This window comes from Balaenoptera musculus, chromosome 18 (assembly GCF_009873245.2).
Source record: "Balaenoptera musculus isolate JJ_BM4_2016_0621 chromosome 18, mBalMus1.pri.v3, whole genome shotgun sequence".
NCBI lineage: Eukaryota > Metazoa > Chordata > Mammalia > Artiodactyla > Balaenopteridae > Balaenoptera > Balaenoptera musculus.
In genome coordinates, this window is record NC_045802.1 from 66,776,867 (window position 1) to 66,789,517 (window position 12,651).

The window sequence follows — 12,651 nt, forward strand, 5'->3', positions numbered from 1 at the left end:
CATAGCAATGAACACAATTAAGAGATCAGGAGATACACACCCAATTCCCACCCAAATCTTCAAAATTCTCTGCACATCCCAACATCCTTTCTTTTAGCAGCTAATTCTTCTCTTTCACATAGAGCCTCAAATCAGGTCAGTACCAAGACAGAATAGGTAGGAAAATATGCTCCTACTTAACATGTTTTTTTTTTGAGTCTTATTGATTAAAAATCTACCTTTATGGCAGCACTGAGAATGAAAATTGAGGCCTGTCATTATGAGAAATAAAAATGAGCTACACTACTCCAAGAGCTGCAGTCCCTACACTTCTCCTTATCAAGAAAGTTGGCACTGATGAAAGGTCAGGGAAAATAAACTGAGAAATGTCTTTAAAAACCTCTCCTCTCTCTATTATGCTAAGTGGAGTAACTGGGCACCGACTCACTATTTTTTTGTGACAACTTCTATCAGACGCACTCCAATCCAGAGCTTCTCAACTTTTGGGGACCTAAGAAATGAAAGCAGTTGCTTAGAGATACATTCTGGACCCACAATCCCAATGCAAATTTCTTAAAAAAAAAAAAAAAAAGTCACTGGACCTTTACTCCTTGCAAAGTGAATGGTTTTTTCAGTTCCACTGTAATACAAGGTACTACACAGGTTGTAATGATCCATACAAAGAGAGAAAGTTTGATGCTTCTTGGCTCTATTCAACCCCTAACAAACCTAGGGATTTCTTATGACTACAATACAAAAGTTGGATCTTAAAAGAGACAGTATGTCTTTTCCGTGAAAGTGTAGCTGTTACTAAAGAAACCACAAAAAGCATGTAAGTTTTACACAGTATATGAGACTTCTAAAAAGCTAGTTCAACACTGTATTCACCAACAAAATCCTCTTGAAACATGCCTGCCAAAAAAGCTCAGATATGAAGCTTCACTTCAAATCCATGTGAGCTCTTAATTTTAATTCACTTATTCACATTACTAGTTTAAAATGAGGTATCAGATGCTCTTTGGTTTCAGTTCTCTTAAAACCTTCCTCTTGATTCTTAGTTCTTTTGCAATCTGCCTTCACTGTTGATTCTGGTGGCTCAAATATAACCCTCATATTTTGATAAGTAATCAAGAAATAATGATTGCGTTATATTTTACCACATATTTTGACAGGACACTTGCTCGCAAAAATTATTTTAAGCAAAAACTTGGTGTGTTATACTATAGCAAGATAATGCAAGGGTAAGTTATTCATTTTAAGATAATGGAGCGATAGGGCTGTAGGACACTGCTAAATCTGAGTACATCTTTGTAGTAGTTTGATAACTGACCAAAAAAAAGATGATAAAAGAACATCTGTTTTATTGATGAACTCAGACCAAAATCCTCTCTACATGATGACCTTGTGTGGAAGAGGAAGGCTGAAGAGGTATGCCATGATCAAACCTTGGAAATATAGAAACCTGTTATTCCCAAGAAATGTGAGATAGTAATAGATGGGTGTAGACTAGTTGGAGAAGGACATAGTTTAAGGAAGGTAAATCCAATTACCAGTTATTGCAAAATGTAATCCAGGAATATTTAAGGACATAACTTCTCCTAAATTTGATGTTATGGGTGGGAGAGAGTGTGTAATTAAGATCTAATGCCACAGAGAGAACAGTAAGTTTCAAAACTGAGTTGTTAAAAACGTTTTAGGAGGCACGCATGGAGGACCCATGCAACTGCTGCTGTATGTCTAAGGACCCGAAATTTTCTCATCCTAAAGAGTCCCTGTTTTGTCAGTTCACCCCACTTTTCAGCCACATCCCTCAGCACTATTTCCGTGTCTATCAAAATGCCACGGAGACGACGTTAAAAGTGAAATCCATCACTCTCGCCCGCAACACATCTTGTTCCTTTGCCCGAATAGGGTGCCGCGACCCACCCCTCAATCACTGACCCCTCCCAGACCTCACCAGCTCTGCCCCTGCCTCCATACTACCGGCCCTTGGTGGCAAGGAAACCGCGAATTCTGGTTGGCTCAGCGCAAGTCTGCGTCTTTCTTCAGCTCACCTATGATTGGTTGGCAGAGCATGAGCAGGGCAAACGCCCAGCCTGGCCCACAGTGGCAGATGGGATGGCTGAACCTGCGACTAGAGTTTTTCCCCCATTGGCTGATGGGTCAGTGTCACGTGGCATGAAGCGGCTCTCTATCGGTCGAGAATGATACCACGGGGTCCAAGAACGCGGGCTGGTTGGCTGGAATGAATCCCAGCTTCCTACTAGGTGCCTCGGCTGGCTGTTGCTATGAGGTGTCCCCGGGCCTTCTGGCTGCTGCTGGGGGATCCGCTCTCCCGGTTTTCCAAGCGCCCGTAGCTGACAGGGCGTGGGAAGAGCTCGACTTTTATCAGGCACTGAAGAAGGGCGGGGCTGGGGAAGGTGGGCGGGACCCCCGTTGACGTCACAGAACGTGGGCCCGGCTTCCGCGGTCTCTGGCCTTCGCCGCCTCAGGCAGTGGGCTGGATGGGGGTCTGTCACTTTTCTCTCAGTGTCCTGACGCTTAAAACAAAGCTGCATTTCGTTGTATTTATGCTCCTCCCTTAAACAAAGCTTCTTCTCATGTTTATGCAAGATAAAACCAAAGCTCTCAGGAATGCTGACAGACTGGGTGGTGCCCAGCAAGGCCCTGATGCCAAGGCCTCCTTTTGGACCTTGCCAGTGTCTTCTCCCCGCCTCAGGTTAAAGCCCGGAGATTGCTCTGGCCCTTCCAACAGCTTGTCTCCCCCAAATTCTGAACGTGGCGTTCTCAGGTAGAAGCGGCTCCCGTCGCAGGAGGAAGAACTGCGCATGCTCAGTACGCAGGCCCCGGGGTTCAACGGGGCAGACGGGGTGGGGTATTGTTGGGTAACCCAGGTGGCTGTTTATCTAAAGGAGGGCCGAGGCTTCCGCGCCGCGCCGAGCTTCCTGGCAGCGCGCGCGCGGCCGGTCGCCAAGGCGACGGGGGGAGCAGGGGTGGGGCTGCGCCGCCGGGCTCCGCCCCGGGCCGCCGGGCCCCGCCCCCAGCGGCGCTGCAGCTCGGGCTCGGGCGCGCGCTTCGGCGCCGGGAAGAGCGGCGGCGGCGGCGGCGGCGGCGGCGGGCGGGGAGCTGGGCGTGGAGGCGCGAGGGGCGGGGCCGCCGGCACTGCGGGCCCGCGGTTCGGGTGGCTCCGTCGGCTCCTTGGCTCACACTCCCTGCTCGCCTTCAGTGCCTGCCGGCGTCCGCGGTGCCGCATTGCCGCCCGGCTCGGCCCATGCCCAGGGCTGCTGCTCCCTCCGCCGGCGCCCGGGGGGCCGCGGCGGCCGTGAGGTGGGGGCGGCCGCGGGAGGCGGCGGGATCGGCCGCCGGCGCAGGGTCCGGGCGCGCAGCGCGGCGGGCGTAGGTCTATGTCGCGGGCAGCGGCGGCGGCGGCGGCCGCGGAGGGACGATGCGCGAGTACAAAGTGGTGGTGCTGGGCTCGGGCGGGGTCGGCAAATCCGCCCTGACCGTGCAGTTCGTGACCGGCACCTTCATCGAGAAATACGACCCCACCATCGAGGACTTCTACCGCAAGGAGATCGAGGTGGACTCGTCGCCGTCGGTGCTGGAGATCCTGGACACGGCGGGCACCGAGCAGTTCGCGTCCATGCGGGACCTGTACATCAAGAACGGCCAGGGCTTCATCCTCGTCTACAGCCTCGTCAACCAGCAGAGCTTCCAGGACATCAAGCCCATGCGGGACCAGATCATCCGAGTGAAGCGGTGAGAGGGCCGAGGGCGCGGGCAGGGGGCTTCGCGGTGCGGCCGGCAGCCCCTGTCCCGGGGCCAGAACTCCCTCCCGCGCGCTCTGGGGTGGCCGTGGGCAGGAGGAGCTGTCTAGGGAGATGGCTCTGCGATCTTACGCTTTATGATATTTTTTTTTTTTTTCTTACCAGCATCCTCCTCCTTCTCGTCTTGAATCTCAAATTTGCGTGCTTTGTTTCACAACTCAAATTTGGCATCCCGTGAACCCACAGCACAGCTCTTTGTCTCTTGGATATTACTAGTAGCGCTTGTGCAGAACCCTAAAGGAAACAAAGTTTAAAACTTGCAGGGGGGTGGGGGAGAGGGGCGGGTAGGTTTCTGCTGGGAAGAGGGCAGCTGTGCAAGTATAGTGGAGACATTTTCAGATTGAACAACAACAAAAAGCCTACCTTTGCAGTATTTGACAGCAGAAATTGCCCATATGTACATGGTTAAAAATGTCAAGTCCAAAGGAAAGAGACCTTTCTCGTTTCATAAAAGATTGAATGGTGCCAGGGCGTTTTACAAAAATGAACTCTCCAATTAAGATGAAACTTTAAAGACAGATTATCAAATTATTTGAAGACATGGCTCAGTGGGATTGAGATAGTGTATAGGAGCGCAAGTATACCATTCACATTAAAGAATGCGACTTCACTTTTTGTTTTCTTTTTAGTCTAGCTGCCTTACTCCCCTCAAAAACAAAAAAAGAAAGAAAGAAAAGGGAGGGAAAAAGGCATTCCTGGAAATAAAACAAGTTTCTTCAAATGTGTGGCTCAGATATTAGCTAATTTAAAGTTAATGCAAATAAGCTCTTTCCTGATATGAACTCTTTTTTCTAAAGTGTGCATTTAGGAAATATGGCTGGTAGCATAAATGGCTTATGATGTTTGTTTTCTCTTAAGTTGACTGAGTATATTTTTTCCTATAATTTCAAGCATCAGAAGTGTAATATCTCAGTTCAGAGTTTTAGCAAATTTTTCTAATTACTGTTTACGTGTTACTGCTTTGTCTGATTCTTATTATTAGTTAATAATTGCTAATAATTTTGATTCAGTGTAATTTTGTTTTTCTTACCCAATTCTACCTATAACCCTAAATTTGTAGACATTTGCTGAAAACTAGTTGTAAGTGTACTGTAGACATAGTCTCATTTTTAGTCAGTTTGAGTCTACTCACTTTGAAAGAGCAAATACCAAGTCACATATACTCAGGGGTTGCTCAAAAATTCATTAGAAGAAGCATATTTTTAATGCCACGTATGAGATCAAAGGGGAGGCCCTCTCCTGAAGCTCTCCCCACTTAATTCACTGAATATGCACTTTAATAGCTAAACTAAAATTTGGTATGTTACTTCTTCCATTAAATTTCAAACTAGAATAAAGTGGATATTTTTATAGCCTCTCATGGTGTTCTGAGATCTGTGAATCTGATAGCTTCTTACTTCTTCAGTCTCATTTTCTTGAAAGTTAATTGTTATAGTTAACATAGGAACACTTTTGGTGTTAAATTTACTAAGTATCTGATATTTAAGAGGCTACATTCAGGTGACTCAAATCTTTAATTCCCCCTTCATACTACTTAAAAAAAAACATACCAAACAGGGCAATCTAACACATTGTCACATGTCAATCTTAGGCCATATACATACATCAAATAATAAAGTAAATGCCCCAACTCCTCCACCCTTTATATTTAAACATATGCAGATAATACGTGCATTGACATGCCCAGGGTGAATTTCTTGACACAAGCCTAGGGGACAGAATATGGTAAAATGTCATTGGATAGTGTAGTCCATATGATTTTGTAGTTTCTTATGATTTAGTAGAGATTACTAATAATGAGTTAGTCTAAACGTAGTGTATTGGAACAATTTATTTGTTTGCACTGTGACCCAGGAAGAAAATAAAAGAGTAAAATTCTATTTGCCCAGATGTCATTTACTCACTAGTCTCAGTTCCTGATGTAAAAGTTGAAAAGACCAGCTGAAGTGTAGTTCATAAACTCTTTCACTGGAATTCATCCATTGTGTCCTTAAGAACCACTTGGGCCCTTCTGTGTCCTGATATTTTTTACTTCACCTTAATCTCATCATCTGGCCTCCCAGCCTATAGCATATTATAAACAACGTTGAAAGAAAGAAGGAATCTGTGTATACTAAGTATTTTACAATACAGTATATATTATGCACATATTATGCTAAAGCAGGCATTCAGTGTGTTGGTTCTTTAACTTTCCCACTTAAAGAGAATAAAATGTGATTTTCAAATAAGTGAATTTTCTACTCTTTTTGGGAATCAGTTTTTAAATTAATCAGTTGCTGTAGGAGGTATTCGTAGTTGTTCCCTCCCCTCTGCCAGTTACTGCTTTACATATTATATACAACAGTTGTTTGGGGATATTTAATATCACCATAATGCAGATGACATAAGTGAAGTGCAGAGAGGGTTGATATTTTGCCCAAAACTAGTCATTGGTGGAGAAGAGATTTAAACCAAGATCTGCATGAATCCACGTACTCTTCTTTTCTTCTATACCACGCTGCCTTTGACCTTGATGTTTATTGGCAAATTCAGCAATCCAGCCTTTGGTCTAGGGTAGCGCTCTTCAATTCAAATATAGTTGTTGGCCATGTGTGTAATTTTGAAATGTCTACTAGCTGATTTCTTTTAAAAACTGTGAAACAGGTAAAATTAATTTTAATAATGTATTTTTTTAACCTACTCTATCTAAAATAGTCATTTCAATGTGTAATCAGTATTCAAAAATTGAGATATTTTAATAGTTTTTCATACTAAATTTTCAAAATCTGGTGTTCAGTTTACACTTACTGCACATCTCAGTTCAGACTAGCTGTATTTCAGTTGCTCAACAGCCGCATGTGGCTCCAGGCTACCATATTGGACAGTGTAGGTCTAAGGTATATATATTTTTGGGAAATGCTTGCTTCTCTGAGCTCCATCTTCCTTGTCTGTGAATTAGAGTATAGCATGCACCTCTCAAGAGTCTTTGTTAGGATAAAATGAGATAATATATTTTAAGGTGTCCAACACAATACCTTAAACACAAAAATTGCTTCAAAATCCCAGCTGTTCTTTAACTTTGTCACCCTGTCTGCTTAAAATTTTATCCTTGATATAAATGTAATTTGAGAGGAAATAAATTTGATTGCATTTTGAAAGTCATTACCTAGTATAGACAAGATGATACTAAAAAAGTAGTGGTGACTAAAACAATCCTTGGAAAAATTTTGTTGGTATTCTCCTAAAATATTTTCTCTTATTAAAGATCTTATGGGAAAGGGCAAGAGAATGAACATTTAACTTTAACTGTAGCACCAGTGCACGGCTGACAGTGAAATGGAGCTTTTCCCTGGATTGTTCCTGTATGGAATGTTTTGCTTATAAAAGGTATAAAACAGGTCCCTACTCCCTTAAGTGTCTGTAGGTTCACGGACATCCATATACAGGTTCCCCCCTGCTATCTGAGAGTAGAGAGTTCCTATGAAACCTTTCCTAAGCCAAAGTGGCATAAAGTGAGGAAGCAATTACCTTAGGACGTATCTTGCTTACAGATGCGCAAAAAAAAAAAAAATCTAGGTAAAGCGCAGATGCTCACAGACACAGTTCAAAGCTATGGCTGCTTAATGCTGAGGTGCTGAGTGTGGGTCCTGGGGAAGGAACTTGGAGGTGCCTCTCTCCCTGATGGGGTACGTGCCGCCTCTCAACTGCTCACAGCAAACCAAGAGTTGGATGCTATTTTCACTTTTTGCCTTTTTTCATAAAAGCGAAAATCATCTTCTGATTTCTTTTGGTTATCAAAAACAGGTACTAACGTAGGTCTTTCCTAAAAGTGAAGTGTCACGAAGCAACTTTTGAAAAGCACAGGATACCTGTACATACACAAGCTCCTGTCCAAGCCAAGCAGGCTAGCTAAAATGGTGGTTTTTATAAATTCATATGCTTTCTTTTTTTAAATTGAGTTTGGATGAGATCAGACACATAGGGAAGAGAGACAAGGATACAGAAAATGTTTCAATTGAAATAAAACTCAAATTCTTTCTAATTTCATAGTTGCTTCTCCCATTCCTCCCAGGGTAAGCCGTGGTCCTGACTTGAAGTACCTTGGAACATGCAACCCAATACCTATTCTTAGGATAAAGCCCAGAAATCTTCAACATGACCTTCCCAGGCCCAGCAATGCTCTTATCCCTCCCTGCCTTTCCACCTTCACCTCTGGCAACCTTCCTCGCCCCTTGGATTCAGCACCCAGACCTTCTTTTAGTTCCATGAAAGTGCCTGTCTCTGGGCTTTCCTTCTACATGCAGAAATCACCCAACTTTTGCAGAGTTAATTCCTACTTTTTGGCCCCTGCTTAGAAGATTTCCTCCTCAGGGAAGCCTTCCCCATCTTCCCACACTGACTTTACTCCATCCTGTCTTCCCACACTGTATTAACCTCATGCCTCACCCCTTCCCTCAGCCACTCATGTTTCAGACCTCAGTGGCACCCTGTGCTTCCCCTCCTCTGGTACTGCTCATCAGAGTGTAATTATTTGGGTGATAATTTAAGTACAATCCGTCTTTCTTATTAAACTGTAATCCCATGTGTCTAGAATGGCTCCTGGCACATAGGAATCAATCAAGAAAAATGTGTTGAAAAAAATTAGTGTTCAAAGAGAAAATTATTTTAGTGGCCTCAGTTTCCCCAAGCACTTGAATTTTACAGATGGAGGAGGTTACTCTTTAAAGCCCATTCTGCAGCTGGAGTAGACGATCTCCCTTCCACTCTGACATTCTGTGAGAGTACTTCTATCTACTAGGGGGCGACCAGGGAAGAGGTAAAGTTTAATAGCAAACTTTAAGAATCAGAAGCATGGTGTCTTCCAAATGGAGGACATGGCATGGGAAATGCGTAGGGTAGGTTCATTGGCTGTTAAATAGACCAGGTTGGCCAAACCAGGAATTTATATAGAAGTATGAGAAGAGGTAAAATACATAAAGCTAAATTACGGAAGGTTAAAGACTTTGGACTTGCTCTTGCAGTCAAGGACCACGATCAGAATTGTTATAAAAATAGTAATATGGTGGTGATATGATAGATGGCTTAGTGGTAATAGACCAGAGTCAGAAGAAAGAGTTGTATTGTCATAATCTCATTTCTACATGAAGTATAAAGATTCTGAATTAGCATGGAAAGAATGGATGCAAATAATGTTGTAAAGAATGAATTAATCAAACTTAGTGGAAGAAGGAGAGGGAAAGGTCAAAAGTAACCTCGACATTTTGAACATGCGTGAATAGGATTAGAGAGGAATAGCTGGGGGAGAATATTTTGGCTTTGGAGATGGTAATCATCCAGGTAGATGCACCTAATAAGCAATTAGAATACTGGACTAAAGCCTGAAAGTTCAGTTTATGTATGAGTGTAAAGACTCGAAATCATCTATATAATTCACATTTGGAGAGTAGATGAACCCTGCTGGGTAGTGTATAGAGTGGTAGAAGTGAATGGCCAGGAATAGAAATCAGAAATGAATATGGCCAAGGATAGAACTTGAGATGTGTAAGGTACCTAGAGGAGACTTTATACATTGCATTAGGCTAGAAGGCATGGTGCATTTTATTTTTTTTTTAATTTTTTTATTTTTTCATTATTTCAAAGCCACCTTTTATTATTAATCACAGAGCAACAAAAGGCAAACAAGCAACAACAGCAGAAAAAACTATTTACAAAACTACTTCTAAAATACTCTTAAACACTTGTGACTTACTAATTATCTATGAAGAAGTTCTACATCAGATAAAGCATTGAAAACTTTAATACCTTAATCATTTAAAAACACCTTCGTTATCCAGGCTTTAGGAGCCAATGTCCTTTAATGGACAACAGACTCTTGAATAGTCCTTTATTGGACATTTTAAGAGTTATACAACAATAAATATTTTGGCTTCACAGAACCTGCACCATATCCACCTCATTAGCCTACCTTTGGGTCCTTTCTGATCTGGCATTTCTTTTCCCTCGACGTTCAGAAATACTGCACTAGATGCCCTTTTCATTTCGGGATAGCCATTTCATTACTTATTTTTATGTGGCATGGTGCATTTTAAGACTGAGAAGAAAAATGGGGAAAGGGTGGTTATTTGTACTACCCGAAGTGAATAAGTTATTATTATTATTTTTTTACTATTATTATTTCATATTTCTGTATCATTTAAGTGATCACTTTCAAGAGACCCAGCTGATCGTTTGCACATCTTCTCCTCACAGTAAGTTGCCCTAAAAGCCCAATCTAAGGTAGAGGTAGATTGCCAATTGCTAACACATAGATCATGACCCACAACAGATTGGCACTGTGGAGCTGAAACCAGGAAATACATCCAATGATGTTTGTCCCAATAAGTGATTTCTGGAGTCTGCCACCAATTCCTTCTTCCCCAAACACCTCCTTCCCCAGTTTGATACCTTCAGAGACCATAATTGTAATTGAAAGCTCCTCCAAGGTACAGAGCCTAATAGCTGTGAGTCACTTTTTATAGCCCAGAGTTTTTTCCTGAAAAGGAAACTTGGTTTCGCTGCATTGTAAAATTAGAATATTACAGTAGAGTCATTTCCTTTTTACCATCCCAGGATCGGAATTTCTTAAGTTCACTTTGTAGATGGAGTAGATGGTCTCCCAGCAGCCCTACATCCTGAGAACACTTCTATCTCATTGGCACAATCAGGGAAAAAGTAGTTTAGTATGAACCTGAACCAGCGGCCTGTGACCTGCCAACCTTACCCATTTAGGGGTTTGTGATAATTGTATCAGTAAAATCTCTAATCACAGGAATCATTACAATGTTGTTTTTTTTTAAAAAGGTAGAGGGGCAGAGAGGATTCAAATAGCCAGCCAACAATTCCACTGCACACAGACAAACGATACCAGCTATCCCTGAATATTGATAAATCCTCTGACAAATGGAACAGATGGATGATTTGAAAGGTGATTTGACTGGCCACTGAATGAGAAGCATTCAGGCCCCAGGCAGGTGGATGACATTGACTTTCTAACTCTCCTTCAGGAAAAAGTCAGATAATTAACAGATAAACACTAAGAAGGAGGAACTAATTAAATATGTCTGGATGACACAACCAACAGGAAGAGCCAACAAAGTTGGAATCTTTTTATTTGTTAAAATTTTCCAGTAACAGTACACTTGAGTGATTTAATTCTGTATGCCATCTTTTCAGAAATTATATATGGCACATTAAAATGCATAGATTATATATTTACACGTTTCTAAGCAGTGATCTTTACATAAAACTGTACACCATACACAATCTGTGATTTTAGACATCTGCATTTCAGTAAAGTATATAAGTAAAATATAAGTATATTGATAAAGTTTAAGTTTATCAAAATATATTAAAAGAGCATATTTCTAGTTGCTAAGATTTTGACATGGTATATACTAAATACTGTTTATGTACTTCTAAAAGATTGGAACCTCTTTGGAAATGTCGGACCTAATATTTCAACTATTCCCCTTTTATTCTTGTAGGAAAATTCTACTAAAAAACACATCATATTAGCCTGATTTTTAATAAATTTCAGTTTAAATTAAAGGTCACTGCTATGAAATAAGATTTTTTTCCAGCATGTGAGTCAGAATAAGGTTATTGGGTATCCGAATCAAATGTCAGCAGCATATTATATCGAAGGCATGGTTTGGGAAATCCAATAATAAAGCAGCATTGGAATTCTTTGGAGTTTGATGCATTTTATTACTTAATGTTGGAAATGTACTTATCACACGCTAAAAGCTCTATCTGAATAAGCTATTTAAAATAGAGTACAGCATGTGAATAAAGTATACTTGTAAATTATACATTCTTTTTAATCAAACTACTGAAATATATTCACTGGTGGAATTGGATAGATTGTTGGTTTTCTTTTGTTCTTTTGTTTTGAAAACAAACCAAATTGATATTTTATGGAGAAATGTGGTGATTAATTATTTTGTGGGTTTTTAAAGTTCATTTTTATTGAGATGTAAGTGACATATAACATTGTAATAGTTTTACGGTTTTTTCACTCAGTAAAATTACGCAAGACAAACATTGTAAACCTTTACTTAAAACATTTAGGAGTTATTTCCCATAAAACATAATGATTTGATATATGCATATATTGCAAAATGGTCACCAGAGTAAGTTTGGTTAACGTCTGTCACCACACACATTTACAGTTGTGTGTGTGTGTGTGTGTGTGTGTGTGTGTGTGATGTCAGCGTTTATGATTTACTCCCTTGGCAGGTTTCAGACATCCAATACTGTATTGTTACCTGTAGGTGCCGTGCTGTACATCAGCCCCAGGACTTACTTATCATTTATCTTATAACTGGCAGTTTGTACCTTTTTACTGCCTTCACCCATTTCACCCCCCGCCCCATCTGTTCTCTGTATCTGTGAGTTCAGTTTTGTGGTTTGTTTGTTTTAAGATTCCGTATATAAGTGAAATTATACAGTATTTGTCTTTTTTCTGTCTGACTTATTTCACTTAGCATAATGCCCTTAAGGTCCATCCAAATTGTCTCAAATGACAGGATTTCCTTTTTTTTTTTATGGTTTAATAATATTCTGATCTATATATATATAATATTTTCTTTATCAGTTCATCCATCAGCAGACACTTAGGTTGTTTCCATGTCCTGACTATTGCAAATAATGCCACAGTGAACTTGAGGGTGCAGATGTCTCTTCGAGATAGTGATTTTGTTTTCTTTGGGTAAATACAGAAGTGGCATTGCTAAATGTTCTATTTTTAATATTTTGAGGAACCTCCATACTGTTTTCCATGGTGGCTGCACCAATTTACATCCCTACCCACTGTGCACAGGGGTTT

The 12,651-nt window shown here is 41.2% G+C and overlaps 1 protein-coding gene across 1 annotated transcript in view; it reads left to right on the top strand.

The window, feature by feature from the left end:
- Nucleotides 1-3,118: 3,118 nt before the first annotated feature.
- Nucleotides 3,119-12,651, top strand: part of RAP2A (RAP2A, member of RAS oncogene family) — a 40,893-nt gene continuing 31,360 nt past the window's right edge. The window contains exon 1 of the mRNA XM_036831883.1: nt 3,119-3,738. Coding sequence (XP_036687778.1) covers nt 3,425-3,738 — 314 coding nt within the window. The 5' untranslated portion in view covers nt 3,119-3,424. The remainder of the gene's footprint in view (nt 3,739-12,651) is intronic.